The following is an 18232-nucleotide window of genomic DNA, read 5'->3' as shown; positions in this document are numbered from 1 at the left end:
ACCTGACACTCAGTCGGGAGAACCCCCTCCCTGCCCCCACCTGACTCTAGCTCGGCCCGGCCTCGCTGGCAGCACTGCCAGGCCCAACTGGTTACCAGACCGGGGGCCCCGGGGAGCAAAGGAAAATCATCTCAAACGTATGCGCACCTACAGGAAGGCCTGAAGCGCAGCAAGAACACCCCATTGCGCCTGCGCAGTAACCCCTCCCCCCCGCGGAGTCCCTTGCGCCTGCGCAGTTGTTGAAGTGCCGGAGCGAAGTCGCCGCGGGGAGGGGGAGTTGGCGCATGCGCGGTGGTGGCAGTCTGGTCTCTGAGGCGGGGAGGAGGCGCGGGGGTTGTTCTCCCGCATTTAACGGAGCGGTACCGAGCCCGGCGCTTTTGGGTGCCAGCGCGGGAGAAGCAAAGCGCCCGGCGGGATTCCTGGGGCGAGTCGCCGGCCCCCCTCGTCTGTGAAGCCCTCTCCACCCCGCCTTCTCCCCGCCCGGGACTACTGAGTCGGGTGCACACAAGATGGCGGACGGGGAGCTGAATGTGGATAGCCTCATCACCCGGCTGCTGGAAGGTGAGCGAGCCCCACCCCCCGGCACGTACACACGGGGGGTGCGAGGCAGGGGATACTCCCGCGCGCGCACACACCCGGGGGACGGCGGGGGAGGGAGGGGCGCAAGGCGGGATCCTTCCCAACCTCACACCGGGGGGAGGCGGGAGTTCCCCCCCCCCCATCCCTCCGCGCACACAGCAGGAGATGGGGGTGAGGCTCTCTTTGCCCAGTGGGGGAAGGGAAAGCAACAGCGAAGGCAGGATGGGAGGGGGCTCACTCCCGTGGTACTGGGTGCTCTAAGCTATTTTAGTGGTGGGGTGCGGGGGGGACACACCTCATACTGCTACATACTTTGCTGCTGAGACGGAGAGGGGCGTGGGAGGTAGGTGATGTCCTAGGTGCACTGGCCCCTTCGCCATCAGAGTGGAGGGGCCATCGAGGACTAGTGCTTTGAAATATTATATTTGAACCAATATACAGGAGTGTGTGTGTGTGTGCATGCGCGCCCCTGTGGCGGGGTCTCTGTAATGCGAATGCCTGGCGCAGATCAGTGATGCATGTGTTTAAAGCCCAGGATTGTCCTGCTAACGCTGCCCCAGTGATGGGTGAGATAGAAAAGCCTAGCTAGTGGGAGGTGCCTCCCTCCTTCCCATCAGGTTAGTAGCACTTTTTCATGGCTTACAAAAATTGACAAATGTTGGGGGTGGGGGGTGTAAAAGGGGAAGCAGAAGGAATTTAGTGTACTGTAGTTCCTCTGCCCAGCTCTGGGGCTATTTCTAATGTTGGCTATAGAGAGAGAGAATAATCAGTGAGGGGGTCAATATGCCTTTTTTCAGTATTCCCAAAGATATCTTTTGTTAAGGTAAGGGAAAACAGTTGACTAACTTCCCATTTTCCAAGGAGCAGGATACTACTTCTGTCCTTAGCATCATCATTTGATGTTCTTGGATAGTGACTATCCAGTCTTCCCAGCCTCCTTCTCATTGCCCCCAACAAATATCTGGTGAGGGAAGGGAACGGGTATGGATAAGTGTAGTTCATTTTAAAAATGGATGTAACTTCTGGATTTGGAAGGTTACCAATGTGACTTTCATACAGGTTTTGGAGCGGAGATTCTTGGCCTGGAAGAGAGAAACAGAAGTTTAATAAATCTGTTTTGAATTTTGCATATCCTCTAATTTTTGGGTGGTATCTTGTTTAACTACTTTGGTAACGTAACATAATGTATAGGTTTGTGAATACCATATTGTAGTCATTCCTCCATCCTTCTGAGGGTGAAATGGAATGTATAACGAGCAACACGTAAAGAAATAACAAATCCTAAACTTTTTGTGTTCTTTGTTGTTGGTTCTGTTAGTATGTCTGTATTTAAAGTATCCAGTGTAGTGTGAGAACTTGCAGGCACCTGTATTTATAATTAAACGTAGGTAGATATTGTTGTCTGTTCAGCATTAGGCAAGAGTTCATTTCTGTGAGTGACTTGAAGCTTGAAATACTGCTAACAAGTTTTAACAAGACACTTGTACCAATGAAGGCTGTCTTCTGTTTTGTTTTTACTCCTGGATTACAGATAGGCCCATTTGTGACCTAGTCAGCATTCACTTCCTACCATAAGGTCAATTTTGTCTGTGTGTGTCTGTGGGGAAAAAAAATGCTCTGGCTTAAGTCTTTGTCTGGGATAGCACTTTCTAATATGTTTTAATTGTTTTCACTTTAAAACCACAAGTCTATAATTTATAGATTAATAAATAGTCGCTGTTATATGTTGGTGTCTAAGCCTGCCTGTGACCATTTATCTTAAAGTATTAGCCTGTTACACAAGTTTTTAGCTTTATTGTCTTTTATGTCCAGTAATTGTTTTGTTTTTATTTGAAGTGCATATCCATATTAAAATAGTTGATAAAATAATACTAAGTGTTACACATACAAGGGTGTATGTAACTGTTAGTCTCAGGTCACAGCCACCTTGTAGGTTACTTAGATTCACAGTCGAGACAGTATTGTGAAAAGATTTAAGCACGAATTTCCCCAATATTAAAATGTGTGTGATAAAGCACAAATTTGAACCATTAAGTCTAAAATTTGCCAAGTCTTTGTACAGACAATTTTTTCTAAACTGTCTTTAAAACCTAAGATTTTGATTTACTTTTTGTTTGACTTGAGTGTAAACAAAAATGATTTTCCTTAACTTTGACTGAACCAGACAGATTTTTTTCTTCACTTAACTGCCATTAAGTTTATCAGAGCTTGTATAACTTCTCTCTGCATCAGAGGGAAAATAGATCCCTCTATCACTGCATTGTTTTTGTAGGTGTCCCCAAACAGGTATGGGGTTTTTTTGCTTTAATTTACATTTTTGCGCTTATTTCCCATCTTCCAATTTCTGCACTGTGAATGCACCATAGGATGAATAAAAACTTGACTACTGCAGTTTTAACTCTAAAGTTTCTTTTATGTAATCAGATACTTAGCAATTTATAGTTTGTTATGGCATTGCTTCTACTTCGGTAAAGTTGTAGTGTAAAATGTGTTTCAAGCAAAAAAAAAAAAAAGCCTGTTAATTCTCAATCTAGGAGCAATATTTTACATTTTTACCATTTCCAATTAGATGGCCAGAAATAGTGGTTTTATAGTGCAAAAATGGATTTAAAAGCTTTAAGAGAATCTTATTGCAGTGTGTTGGTCCATAGCATGTGCTAGGGCCTTCTTCTCCCTTTAAATGAAACAGATGGCTTTAACTTTGAACAGCAGTGATAGTAGTCTTTCAGTAGCTGGTGCTTACAACCCATTTTGCAATGTACTAACTCAGGGTTTCTCAAACTTCATTGCACTGCGACCCCCTTCTGACTACAAAAATTACTACACAACCCCAGGAAGGGGGACTGAGCTTGCCCAAGCCCTGCTGCCCTGGGATGAAGGGGCCAAAGCCCGAGCCCCACTGCCCTGGGGAGGGCAGGAGGGGCAAAGCCTAAACCCAAGGGCTTGGGGCCTGTAACCTGAGCCCCACTGCCCAGGGTTAAAGCCGTTGGGCTTCGGCTTTGGCCCTGGGCAGTTGGGCTCAGGCTTTAGATTCGGCCCTGGGCAGTGGCGCTCCGGCTTTGGCCCAGGCCCCAGCAAGTCTAAGCCAGCCGTGGTGACCCCATTAAAACAGGGTTGCGACCCACTTTGGAGTCCTGACCCACAGTTTGAGAACCACTGTACTAACTACTTACAAAAATAGCAACAGTAGCAAGAAACTTCTGCCCTCTTTAGGTTGTTGAATGACTACACCTATTTTTGAACATTAACCTAGCAGTCATGATCCATGCATTCACTTTGAGACTGGATTACAGTACTGTAATTGCCTGTGCGTAGTCAATCAAGGCCAATTAAACTCCGTCTTGTACAACACAGAGCAACCTGTCTCTCTTGATCAGAACTAGCTGCTGAGAGCACATCAGTTGATTCCACCCTCCACTTGCCTCCCTTTGGTTGCTAGGTCCTGGTTCTCAAAGTTCAGAAGCATACTACCTCTGAGAATGCCTTACCATCTGAAGCTCATGGACACCTGCACTCATGAACATGCACATTCATTTCAGAGAATGGAAACTCGTGAGAGCTGGAAGGCAAGCTTCTTAATGCTGGATTCTAGACTAAACACTCCTCTTGGAGAGATCAGAGCAATTCTTAGATTGGCTTGTCAGAGACCATTGCAAAACCCACCTTTTCATAACATCATATTCCCATACATGCTAGAGAACTTAGATTCTTCCCTCCCTTTTTAAGTGGTGAACGCCAGGATGCCAAGAGGAGCCCATTTTGGAATTCACTTTCTTTATTTGTAACATGTCCAGAATATAAATGCTACGGTTATTGGTGCCTTAGAACAGTGGTTCTCAACCAGGGGTATGTAGAGGTCTTCCAGGAGGTATATCAATTCATCTAGATATTTGCCTAGTTTTCCAACAGGCTACATAAAAAGCACTAGTGAAGTCAGTACAAACTAAAATTTCATACAGATGACTTTATACTGCTCTATACACTGAAATGTAAGTACAAAACTTATATTCCATTTGATTTACTTTATAATTGTATAGTAAAAATGAGAAAGTAAGCAATTTTTCAGCAGTAGTGTGCTGTGACACTTTTGTATTTTTGTCTGATTTTTATAAGGAAGTAGTTTTTAAGTGAGGTGTAACTTGGGGATATGCAAATCAAATCAGACTCCTGAAAGGGGTACAGTAGTCTAGAAAGATTGAGAACCACTGCCGTAGAAGTACCTATTATGTAAAGAAAACAAGTAGAATGAATACTGCATGCTATGAGTAAACTGGCTGGTTTACAAGGTATGCTGCTAGCACAGAACATAGCAGGCACACCTTGTCCTTTGTCTCATTTTCCTGCCCTCCAGCTCCTAAGAGCTGGCAGACATCCACCCCAATTCTTTTGGCACTGGGATGGGGAGAGAGACCCTCTGCTTTTTCACTTAATGCTTGCAGACGTGTACCATAAGCCTGGTCTTTGAACCTGGTGGCTATTGAGTTATGGCTACTAGATACAGGGTATGTGTGTTGATTAGGGGGCTGCTGAGAATCAGGGCTTGTCTAGACACAGAAGTTGTATTGGTCTAACTTAAAGCAGTTTTAAAACTTAAGCAAGTGCAAACCTCTCTGTAGACTCACCTGTTTGAAACTGATTGTATTGTAGTAGCACCTGGGAGCCCCCAACATAGACCAGATCCCCTTTGTGCTAGGTACTGTACAAACACAAAATAAAGACTCTTCCCTGCTTTACAGAGCTCTGTTTAGCTTCAGCCTGTAAATTTACTGATGTAAACCAAACATAAGAGTTTCATAGATTATAAAGCCAGAAGAACATTGTGATCACGTTGTCTGACATCCTGTAAAACACAGAATATAGGACTTCCCTGGATTAATTTCTGTTTGAACTGGAGCATTGAGTCTATCGCTAAGGTATGCCTTCCAATCCTTAAATCCAGTGGTTCTCAAAGTGTGGGTCGGGACCCTAAAGTGGGTCACGACCCCATTTTAGTGGGGTTACCAAGGCTGGCGTTAGACTTGCTGGGACCTGGGGCCAAAGCCGGAGTGCCACTGCCCAGGGCCGAATCTAAAGCCTGAGCCCAGCGGCTTTAACCCTGGGCAGTGGGACTGAGGTTACAGGCCCCAAGCCTTCAATTTTCAACATCCTTCTTGAATTGTGGACACAAGTTCTGGGCATAGTACTACAGCAGTGATTGCCCCAGTGCCAAATACAGATGTAATGAAACCTACTTCTATTTGATATTCCCCTGTTTATGCATCCAAGGATTGCATTAGGCATTTTGGCCAGAGCATCACCAAACAACAGACTTAAATCAATTTAAGGCCCGATCTACACTTAGGTTTGTTGGAATAGCTATATTGGTCGGAGGTGTGAAAAATTACACCCCTGAGCTCCGTAGTTAGTTAAGCTGACCAAACCCTGGTGTAGATGCAGCTAGGTCAGTGAAAGAATTCCTCTGTTGATCTAGCTAATGTTGCTCAGGAAGGCAGATTAACTACAGCGGAGGAAGAAAACCCTTCTGTTGCAGTAGAAAGAATCTACAGTATGGCGTTTACAGTGGCATGGCTGCAGTGCTGTAGCTGTGACACTGTAGAGCCCATCATGTAGACCCGGGGTCGGCAACCTACGGCACGCGTGCCAAACACGGCACGCAAGCTGATTTTGAGTGGCACGCAGCTCCCCTGACGCAGTCCCGGCACTCAGCCCCCCTTCCCCCGCCCACCACTCTCCCCTGCGGGGGCAGGAGGCAGAAGCTTGGTTCTGTGGCAGCCAAGCTTTCCCCCTCCCCTGCTTCTTCCCCCAGTGGCGTTTTCCTGCCCCCCCTCCTCTTCTCCATCCCTGGCCAATCAGCTGACGGCCCTAGCGAGGGGGAGGGGGGAAGAGCGGCAGCGTGCACACAGCTCCGTAGAGGAGGCAGAGAAGAGGTAGAGACAGAGCCTGGGGGAAGGGGGTGGAACAGGGCATATCTCTTCCAGCCCCCTGCCATGAGCCGCTGAGGGCAGGGGGCTGGGAGCACCCCCACGAGCTGAGCACCCCAGCCCTCTGCCCTGACCCCCCCCACACACACTCAGCCTTCTGCCCTGCATCCCCCACACACCCCAGCCCCCTGTCCTGAACCCCCCCGCCCCCCCACACACCCCAGCCTTCTGCCCTGCACCCCCCACACACCCCAGCCCTCTGCCCTGATCCCTGAAACACCCACCCCCAAGTCTGGGGTCCCGGCTGCAGGCCCTACTCAGCCCGCTGCCAGCCTAGGTGAACAGAACCCCAGGCTAGCAGCGAGCTGAGCAGGCTGGTGGCGTAAGATCAGCATTTTAATTTAATTTTAAATGACGCTTCTTAAACATTTTGAAAACCTTGTTTACTTTACATACAATAGTTTAGTTATATAATATAGACTTATAGAAAGAGACCTTCTAAAAATGTTAAAATGTATTACCGGCACGCGAAACCTTAAATTAGAGTGAATAAATGAAGACTCAGCACACCACTTCTGAAAGGTTGCCTACCCCTGGCGTAGACCATAGGTAATCAATAGGTGGATTGCGGGCCAAATCCTGACTGCCAGCTGCTTTTGAGTGAACCGTGAAATCTTTTTGTATACTTATTATTAACGTTATTGATATTGCAGTGTGAAAAATGTTTCTCTGGAGTCTGGACCTTGACTATAACTTGACCAAGAAATTTGGACCTTGACCAAAAAATAGATTATTCCCTGGTGTAGACGTATTCTGTGAGACAATTTTTCTTTCTAAAATCTGTTTTTTTTTTTTTTTTTTTTTTGGCCAGGCGTAAGAAAGTTTACTAGTTCTGTTAATACTGGTTCATCAAATTGTCTGTCACATAAGTTGTGAAACGTTATTCCATAGTGTGAGTGTCTCTTACATTTTGAACAAATGTAATAAGTTATGTGACACTTCAGAACCTTACAGTTTAAAGAAAGATAATGGTCTCAGCTGGCTCCCTCCCTGGTACAGTCTGAGACGTTTGCTGGTATAAGACTTGTTTTCATATTCAAGAAAAGCTGCGAGTTCCCAATCAAGTGGAGAAAACTTATTTTAACCTTCTGTTTCAAAAATTTTTTTGGGGCATTTGACATCATTGGACAGTTGTAGCTACTTGAATGTGGAAGCAAGAAAGTCTGCTGGTAACATGAAACTCAAACAGCCTCTCATAGTTCTGGGAGAGAATTGCAGCCAAGGTACATTCTTTAGAAACCCTGTTCTTTTCAGCCAAAAGTACAATTGTCTGCTGATCTAAAGGTTACTATAAGATTGGTGGTTGACAGTCTGTTCGGCTTTACTTGGTGCATTTGCAGCACTCCGAGCATAACCAGCTTCCAGAGCAGCAAAGGAAAGAAACTTTTTTTTTTTAAATAATAAATTGTGCATGTAAAAGCACTTACATGGCATAAGGGGTTGGGAGGTAACAGTAGTTTCACAGAGTATACATAATTCTTTGAAAAAGCTGAAAATCTAGTTAGTGATGTCCATTTGTTTTGTGGAACTGTTGACGTTTTGTGTAATTAACATTCAATAATAAATACTGAAAAAACAAACTAGATTACACTTTGCTTTAAAATCATGTCATTTGGACTAGTCCTTCCTTTAACTTCAGTTTCATCAAGACTCTAGGAGTTCATGAAAACACAGGAGTAGAGAGACAAATATTTCACTATTGACAGAACAAAAGTTTATACAATATACAATATTGGTTCTAGCTCAAACAATTTTTGAGCCAGAGGCCACTAAAATCAGATAGGAATTGTAAATATGTAAGGGAGGCAAGAGCATGAGAGATTTTTAAGCTGTACATTGCGAACCCCCATAGCTGAAACTAATCCTTGGAAAGATGCAACTCCCAACTTTCTGATTGCTGTTATTAGTTTCCATCCCTGGTTGCTTGAGGTGTTTTACTTAAAATAGTCACTGGTTCCTCTGACCAGATTTAAAAAAATAAATAAATACAGGCAGTCTTCAGATTCCTAGTCATCCTTGTCTAGTTAGTCCTTGCTACACAGTACCAGTAACTTGAAAAAACCCTCTTGCTTGCTTAGATTTACACCTAAGCTGCCATATTCTGAAACTGTTAAATTTTCATCTTTTATATTTGTTATAGTAAAATAGTTTGCGTTTGCACAGTAGGAATATTGCACATGTTGGGACCTAATCCTACAAGGTACTAAACATCTTTAATTCCTGTTGATTTCAATAGGAGTTAAAAGACACTTGGCACCTTGCAGGGTCAGGTCTTCATGCAGAACTCAAACTAAAGGCTGAGATTGGAATAGTTCCAAATTGAAAACTGTAAACTAAATTCAAACCATTCAATATTGTGGAAGAAAATAACAAACTGTTTTGGTTGTTTTGAAAGATCACTTTTCTTCCTTTTCACAAAGCACTTAAGCATAAAGGAGGAGTCATGCTTTTTCCTCTCTTCTTCCGTACTTTATTGCTCCAAAAATGTGTTATACTTGGCTTGTGGGGAAAGTAATTTGGCAGTCTGGGATAATGCTGTTGTATGCCACATCCCAGAATGGATCGTCATAGATGTGGGAAATGAGGGACATTCTCAGAAAAGAAAAATAGAACTAGAAAAGGTCTATTTCAAGGATACACAAACAAATTATGAAAAATAGACTGCAAGGAACAAATAGTCATTTTGTTTCAGACATAAAGTATCATAGATACAGCCAATGGGGGGAGGGAGAATATAACGGGGGGAGGGGGGAGGGAAAGAAGCAAGATACAAGTTTGCTTTATCTTCTCCCCCTGAAAAAAACTTCAGAGACAATTGTAATAGTTAGTGTATTCTGTTTCAGCTGATAGTGTTGGGAGGGTAGGAGTATCTTGAAATTAATCTTGGGTAGGGAGGGTAATAAGGCAGGAATCGTATTGTATTTTAAACATCAGTCCTGAAGGGCACTAAAATCGTAGCAATCTATAAATCTTATAGCATTCTATAAATCTTCCATTCTTAGCAATCTGTAAATCATGGAACGGTTGAAATAGGGGGAGAGAGCGTGCTAAAACCCTTGTCCATTTAATTTTAATATAATGAAATGTGCTTTTAATGTGGACAATTGAGCTGAATTTTTAAGTCAGTGACCCCGGGATGTGGTTGTGCATTTTAGAAAATCAAATCAATGTAGTTGGTACTGTGTGTTCTAACAGTGAAGCATGCTATATTTGGCTACTTAGCCAGGTCAAGTTTCATATGAAACTGACCTCAGGGAAGAACATCAGATCTTACTGTTTAACAATGTAACCTGTAACATTTTTCCTTCAGAATTTTAAGGGTGTTTGAAAAAACACACCTTAAGCTTGTCTCCAAAGCATAGGGGGTTTTTTGTGTGGGTTTTTTTTGTTTTTGTTTTTTACTTTTGTGGTACAATTTCATGCTTTCCTAATGTAGACTAGTTCATTTTAGTATTTTAACAAACCCCACAACTCCTAAAAATAAATAAATAAAAATCTTAACATTAAATGATGAGCTTTGCATTCCTTTTATGTATACAGTTTTTTGCTGTTTGTCTAATGCAGATAAATCACCTTGGGGGCAGGTATCTATTCTTCGTTGTCTAAACACCATGCACATGCATAGCATTACATAAATAGTAATCTGAATCCCTATCCTTACCTAGGAACTTCTGAAATATAATCAGAGAGCCTTGATATTACGCGGGTCATTATGTATAAAATAAGACCTTTTTCTGATTCAAAACCATGTTGAAAAATGTTTGCTTAATCCTAAAGCTTTGTCTAACAGTACACCTGGGGAAATGGCAATCATAGATTACTGCAGTGGATTACTTTCCTAGTGTAGTTAGAGGTTTCTTGTGGTTTTTTTTTTCTAATTTAGAAGGCCTCTTCAAGATTTATAGTATGTAGAACAGTTCTAGTTTTGCATGGCTCGTTGAGAATGGTTAACTAGTTAACTATTTTTTGAATAAGTTTGACACTTGTGTTTAAGTATGATGAAAAAGCTTATACTATTGAATTGGTTGTTTTGGGTACTTTTTTTTGCTAACCTCAAAAACAGATTAAAACTGAATAAAAGTTTATGGCCGTATCTAGAATTCTTGAATTTCCTTGAATCCTGTCAGTGTGATATTGAACTGAAATTGCACTAGTAGCATAGTTCCATTTCCTAGTGAAAGATGAAGCTCGTGCCCTTGTCAAGGGGTAGGTCTTCACTGCAGAGTTAATTGTGGTGATCAATACCCTGGGGCTTACCCCTTCATTGGCCTAATTTGAGTGTGAGTGGCTGCTTCCACAGTGGTGCTGTACTTGTGTGAGGTGCTAGGACTTCTGGGGTCATTTTCATGATTCTTAGTTCTGCAGTGAGCTGTGTCACTTCCTTCCCCCTCCCCCCCAGTGAATTGTGGGAGAACTTGTCTGTCCTTCTGGGCACGTGAGAGGAATTGTGGGAAGGCATTGAAGGACTATCAGCAGGGCCGTCCTTAGGCATACACAGAATATGCAGCTGCGTAGGGCACCAGCGACCAGCCCTCCTGTGCGTTCCTATGGGGGTGCGGGGCCCTAGACAACTCCCTCCACCCCACCCCCCATTTTCCATCCCTTCTCCCAAGCCCCCTCCCCTAGTGATGGACGCAGCCCAGGGGATTAGCGGGGGGGCCTGCTGCTGGCAGCAGGGGTCAGGCCTACCCCTGCACTCACCAGCAGTGGCAGGAAGCAGAGCAACCCAGCCCACTCCACTCCGCTGGCTAGTTCCCCACTGTCGCTCCACATCCCGCCGCCAGTGAGTGTGGGGGGAGGGAACGCTTCCCCCGAGCGACACGGCTGAGGCGGGGGGAGCGGAGTGGGCTGGGGCCAGGTCGTTCTGCTTCCCGCTGCCGGTGCCAGGCCCCCTGCTAATCCCCCAGGACGCTCTGGGCCTGTGGGGCCCCCCAAAGTTCCTGCCTTCATGGCCCTGCAGGCCTTGAGCGCAGCCCAGACCCTCCGCGAGCGGTGGGGGGGGGGGGGGGGGGAGTAAGTTCTAGGGTTGCATAAGGCACCATAATTGGTAGGGATGACCCTGACTATCAGCATTTGAGTGGTTTAGCCTATGCTCACAGTGTAAAAGGAGGCGGTTACCAGCCTGAGTGTAAGCAGTGCTCAGGCTTTAGCCTGTATCCCAGGATTGGCCAGCTACTTTGACTATAAAGTACCACAGTCTTGGGTGAGGTTTGGTGTGTGGATGACTGTAGCACTTGTAGTGTAGATCTACCCAGAGTTAACTCTGCAATGAAGACAACTCTTGGGTGTATCAGCTGCCTTAAATTCCACTGCTTATGAGGTGTTGATGCAATTGTGGTCCCTAGTAAGACGGGGTAGATTAGTCTCTGAAAATGTCTCATCCTTTATCCTCGGAGTCCCGACTTCTTCCAAAGAAAAAACAGTTATAAGTCTGTCCGAGGGCCCTCTTGCAGGGTTCCAGTCTATCCTCTAACACTAGAAGCTGCTCTGGAGGGTTAGTAATTCTACAATTCTGTCACGGAAATTTTAATAAATTTCACAGCAGAAGTGCAAGATAAAAAGATAAGTAATTGAAAGGTCACTAAATGCTGTAACTTCACAACATTAGCATACACGAGATTGTAGTGGGGGTGCTGAAAGGTGAGGCCGGGGGAGGGCGAGCGGGCAGGCAGGCAGAGTTTTGGAGATTGAGCCCATCCCACACTCCTCTTGCAGTGGCAGCTCCTGTCTTTTAGGGCTGGGTACAGCTCCCCACTCCAGGCATTGTTACCCTGTGCTTCAGGTCGCAATACCACTCAGTTTGGGCCTAATCAAATGTGTTTTTACAGTTGTTTCCAAGATGTCTCAGACTTTATTCAGATTCATGATTTCTGTGACAGAACTAGCCTAGCTAAGGAGATGTGAGAGGTGGAGTCTTCAGTGTACTGTGGAACAGATAATGCAGTGCCCATAGGAAGTCTGTGTCTGGAAGGCTGCTAGATGGTTGAAGCCCAATCCAGCTAAAAACCAAGTTAATGTTGGTAGGCTCTGAAAAGCAACAAGATATGGTGAGAGCCATGCTCGTACCTAGTTGGATAGATTAGTGTGCCATTTATAACAGACTTGCAGTATTAGAGGGATATTAGATCCAAGATTGCTGTTAGATGTAAGGTAACATGGATGGCAGTACCCCTCTTCATCTGCATTTGGTAAGGCAAATGCAGCCACCTTTTTGGGAGTGAACTTTGCTATCGATATCGGTGTCTTTGAGCTTGTATGTAGGGACGTTATACTAGTATAAGGTGTGAATTCAAACTGTTATACTGGTATAACTCCCCATGTGGGGACACATTGCAGTATAGTTTTTTTTTTAGTTTTAACTTTTTCCCAGTTTTTGTCACTGTGGAAGGTAGTGTACCTCAACCTGCTAACTTGAGTTGAACGTACAAAGCTGCCTTATCTTCACTAGAATTTTACTTCAGTTAACTTAAGTTAGCAAACTAGTTAATTAAGAATGCATCTTTTTGTAGAGACAATGCCTGAGTGATTTGGTACCAGATGACCTCCGATTACATCTATCCATGTGCTGTATTGCCTCTCTTGTTCTCATACTAAAGTTTTTCTCAACTGTAAATCCATGGAGGCTGTTGGCAGCATATTCTTCATGAAAAATCCCTTGGTTCTGAAGCTTGCTTTGTTTTCCCCTTTCCAGTCTTCAAGAAGCTCAGACCTTGTAAAACTTCTAGGCATTGGTTTGCTGGGCAAGTAATTAATGGGTGCATAACTGGGTGCATAACTGGCTGGATAACCGTACTCAGAGAGTTGTTGTTAATGGTTCCCAATCCTGCTGGAAAGGTATAACAAGTGGGGTTCCGCAGGGGTCTGTTTTGGGGACTGGCTCTGTTCAATATCTTCATTAACGACTTAGATATTGGCATAGAAAGTACGCTTATTAAGTTTGCAGATGATACCAAACTGGGAGGAATTGCAACTGCTTTGGAGGACAGGGTCATAATTCAAAATGATCTGGACAAATTGGAGAAATGGTCTGAGGTAAACAGGATGAAGTTTAACAAAGACAAATGCAAAGTGCTCCACTTAAGAAGGAAAAATCAGTTTCACACATACAGAATGGGAAGAGACTGTCTAGGAAGGAGTACGGCAGAAAGGGATCTAGGGGTTATAGTGGACCACAAGCTAAATGAGTCAACAGTGTGGTGCTGTTGCAAAAAAAGCAAACATGATTCTGGGATGTATTAACAGGTGTGTTGTGAGCAAGACATGAGAAGTCATTCTTCCGCTCTACTCAGCGCTGGTTAGGCCTCAGCTGGAGTATTGTGTCCAGTTCTGGGCACTGCATTTCAAGAAAGATGTGGAGAAATTGGAGAGGGTCCAGAGAAGAGCAACAAGAATGATTAAAGGTCTTGAGAACATGACCTATGAAGGAAGGCTGAAAGAATTGAGTTTGTTTAGTTTGGAAAAAAGGGGACATGATAGCAGTTTTCAGGTATCTAAAAGGGTTTCATAAGGAGGAGGGAGGAAACTTGTTCACCTTAGCCTCTGAGGATAGAACAAGAAGCAATGGGCTTAAACTGCAGCAAGGGAGGTTTAGGTTGGACATTAAGAAAAAGTTCCTAACTGTCAGGGTGGTTAAACACTGGAATAAATTGCCTAGGGAGGTTGTGGAATCTCCATCTCTGGAGATATTTAAGAGTAGGTTAGATAAATGTCTATCAGGGATGGTCTCTAGACAGTATTTGGTCCTGCCATGAGGGCAGGGGACTGGACTCGATGACCTCTCGAGGTCCCTTCCAGTCCTAGAATCTATGAATCTATAATGAGATAAGAAGTTTGACTTTGTATCTGGTTTGATACTGTGAATTACATAAAAGCTTACTGTGTTTTTACATATTTAAAAAACTCCTTTTTGTGGATGTTAGTAAGTGCCCAAAGAAATTGGCAGTAGATGTGCTTAATCTACAGCGGAGCATATTTTTCTGGTTAGGATATAGTCTCCTGTGTATTTTTGCTACATACCTACTCTTTCAGTGTTATCTGTAGGATCATCAGTAGATGAAGCAGTATACATTGAAAATGAGATGAGAACATGCTAAAACTCATTTTACTCCCAAACTAGAAAAGGAAGGGAAAACTAGACTTTTTTTAACGTTCTTGACAAGGCAAATTAAATCAAGAGAAACAACAATTTGTTGAAGGAAAGTGAAGTTCAATGACTATAGTTTGAGTCATAGACTGCATACAGTTTGATCACATTCTTGGACAAGAGCCTTGTAGGTAAAGCTTCAAAATTAATTCTTAATAGCTTTTATATTTAAAGCCAACCATAACATTATTGAAGCTTTATAACTTTGTAAATTCTTTGGGACAGGGACTCTTTTTGCTGTGTTTGTACAGTAATTCCTTAGCACAGTGCAATACCTATGTGCTACCACATAATACAAACAACTAAAATGTTGTAGGAGTGAAGGGTATTTTAGTGTGGTGCAAACTGAGCACGCAACACAAGTGCAAGGGCTATTCACTGCAAGACCTTTACCATTATTCATCACTTCCTTTGGCTGGAATACTTCCAGAATGTGTGTTTACATAAAGTGTTAAAGGAAAACATACCAAAGAATACCATTCAGTGAGCATTCTTAATATGTTCAGAACTGAAAGCCCATACACCCATGTGGCTCTTGACCCAACTCTTGTGTTTAGCCTCTGGCCTTATCGTTGCTAGGAAAAGGTGTTTTTAGCACATGAACTAACATGTTGGGTCATATGTTAAAACACTTATTCCTAGTGAATGCAAGATCTGAGTTGCCTGTTTATATTTTATTTCTAATCTTAGTATGGTTATGTGGCTAAAAATTCTAACTAACAAGATGTGTGACATGTTAGCATTGTTCTTGTCGATTAGACTAGTATTACAGCTGGCGTGCATCAGTAGAACAAAGCAATTTCTAGTTTGTGTTTGGGCCATAGCTTATTTAATCAGATTACTCAGCAAACAGTCCAGTTGCCCTACTCCCAGTCCTGAGCTCTTAACTATCAGCAGTATGATACTATGGTTACATCTACACAGCATTAATGCCTGCCTGCCTCCCAACCCCCACGGTAGTGACGCTCAGAACCTTGCATTACAAGACTGAATAGCAGTGTAGACGTTCCTGCTCGGACTGGAGCCCCGGCTCTGAAATCCACCAAGAGGGTGAGGTTCTTAGAGCCTGGGCTCCAGGCCAAGTGGGAATGTCTACTCCGCTATTTTTAGTCTTGTACGGTGAGTCAAGGTCAGCTGATCTGGGCTCTGAGACTTGCTTCCTGGGATTTCTTTGTGCTGTATAGATGTACCTTTTGATGGTTATAAAGAACAGATTTTTCCTATTTGGCTGCTGTTTTGAAAATCAAGTATTATATACTTAAATATTGCAACTTAAAAATATGCATATGTCTATTATGGGAACATATTAGAAAACAAGTGCAGTGAAAATTAGTGTTTTGATATTCACAGAAGCACTGGACTTCACTAAATGTACTACATAGGAATACTGTTATCCCAACTACACTTTACGCTGATTTCAAAAATTTCCTGAAAACCTGTTTTGAAAAGAATGGTACCAAAAGGAATTCTACTTGAAGAATAACAGCCTTGGTTTAATCTGGCCTAACTAATCTTAAGTCTTGGTGAATAGCTATTCTTCAATAGCTTACTTCTGTATCTGTATTCTTGTGTAAGTTTTTATATACACCTCTACCTCGATATAACGATGTCCTCGGGAGCCAAAAAAAATCTTACCGCATTATAGGTGAAACCGCGTTATATTGAACTTGCTTTGATCCACCAGAGTTTGCAAACCTGCCCCCCGTCCCCCGGAGCACTGCTTTATCGTGTTATATCCGAATTCATGTTATATTGGTCGCGTTATATCGAGGTAGAGGTGTACATATAGCTCTGTGTAGTAATAAGGGACAATGAGTCGTTCATGGCCTGAAGTCTTTGGGTGTAATCCTGTAAATTAATGGGAGCAAAGGGCTTTCAGCACATCAGAAAATTAAGTCTATTAAAGAATGCCAAGGCTGTAGCTTCAATGGGGCAAAGGTATGGTTTTTACGATGTTCGCTAAATTGTTATAAAATGCTAGTGGAGACAAGGTATAGAGTAGTTTTACCTTGATGAATCTAGTAGAAGTGAAAACTGATGGTTGGAGTGTGTATTTTGGGGGGAAGGGGTGTCTAGGGTTCACCTCATCTAGCTACATCAAAGTAAAACTACCCTGTATCTTGCCTCCACTAGCATTTTGCTATAAATTAACTTTTTTTTTTTTTAAGCACCTTATTTCCTAGTGTAGACCATTCCTGAGGAGGAAACACTTATGAAGGCTAATGTCTCCCAAACACTTATTTCTGGCTACTTTAACTTGGGAAGCCATTAACTAGGCAGTCTTGCCTGACCTTATTACACAGAGGATAACACAAACCTCAGCACAACCTTGTGTGGGCCAAACAGATTCTACATATTTTAGTAAGATTTAAAGTTAACTATTGATTTATATTTTATATTCTGCTTGTTTGTATGTATTAGGTTATTTCTATGTACAGTATTGTCTATTTACACACTTGTGTAAACTAAAATGATATAACATGATGACAAAACACTAATGAATCGGCCATTAGTATATTGTGTTGAAGCAAGTCGTGGGCCTTATGAAATGCTCTGGTGGGCTGTAGGTTAGGCACCTCTGAAACATAGACATATTCTAGTAAAACTATTACAGTAGAACCTCAGAGTTATGAACACCTAAGGAATGGAGGTTGTTCATAAATGTTTGTTCAGAGTTATGGTGGCTCTTTCAAAAGTTTACAACTGAACATTGGAAATAATACAGCTTTAAAACTTTACTATGCGGAAGAAAAATGCTGCTATTAACCATCTTAATTTAAATGAAACAAGAACAGAAACCGTTTCCTTACCTTATCAGACTCTTATTTTTTAATAGTTTAACACAGTACTGTACTGTATTTGCTTTTTTTGTCTCTGCTGCCTGATTGCATACTTCTGGTTCCAAATGAAGTGTGTGGTTGACTGGTCAGTTCATAACTCTGGTATTTGTTACTGAGGTTCTGCTATATGTATTTTTCAAGTGTCTGTTACAATATGTCAGTATGGCACTACAGCTGGCATACATATAATATCCTAACTTATTCACACTCCTTATGGATTATTTTACCCTTTGGATGCTGGTAAGGCTACATGCCTTCATAAAAGCGCCAAAAATACAAAATGCCAGTATGCTTAACAGCATAGGCTGCTATGTTCATATCAGCATAATGCTTTGCTCTCTACATTGAACTAGATTTTATTGAATAGCTGATGTCGTTGTTTAGATATTCAAAGTCCTCTATGGTAGTGGCCCTAGCTGTCTCAGACCTGGTTTCCCCCCATAGCCAGGACCATCCATAACAATTGTTTTACTGGAACAGCAAAACCTGAGTGTGAGAGACCGCACGTTTTTTCACAGGAGTTGGATTAGAGAACTTGCTCCCCAAAGGGCTAATAACCAACTGGCGTCACTATTTTCAGAAGTAGATGCAAAATAAATTTAATCAACTTAACTTAACCCAATAAGTATCTTGTGTACTTGAGCACACTCTATCTTTATGAACTAATTGACCCACTTTTTCTAGATCAT

The 18232-nt window shown here is 42.8% G+C and overlaps 1 protein-coding gene across 1 annotated transcript in view; it reads left to right on the top strand.

Moving 5' to 3' along the window:
• Window positions 1-283: 283 nt before the first annotated feature.
• The window catches only part of PPP1CB (protein phosphatase 1 catalytic subunit beta), a 50301-nt gene continuing 32352 nt past the window's right edge, over window positions 284-18232 (top strand). Inside the window, exon 1 of the mRNA XM_024198177.2 lies at window positions 284-561. Within this exon, the coding sequence (XP_024053945.1) occupies window positions 510-561 (52 nt within the window). The 5' untranslated portion in view covers window positions 284-509. The remainder of the gene's footprint in view (window positions 562-18232) is intronic.

This window comes from Terrapene carolina, unplaced genomic scaffold, assembly GCF_002925995.2.
Source record: "Terrapene carolina triunguis isolate 2854851 unplaced genomic scaffold, T_m_triunguis-2.0 Scaffold85, whole genome shotgun sequence".
NCBI classification, from domain to species: domain Eukaryota; kingdom Metazoa; phylum Chordata; order Testudines; family Emydidae; genus Terrapene; species Terrapene triunguis.
The sequence above is the reverse complement of the archived record's forward strand: the minus strand, read 5'-3'. Positions and strand labels throughout refer to the sequence as shown.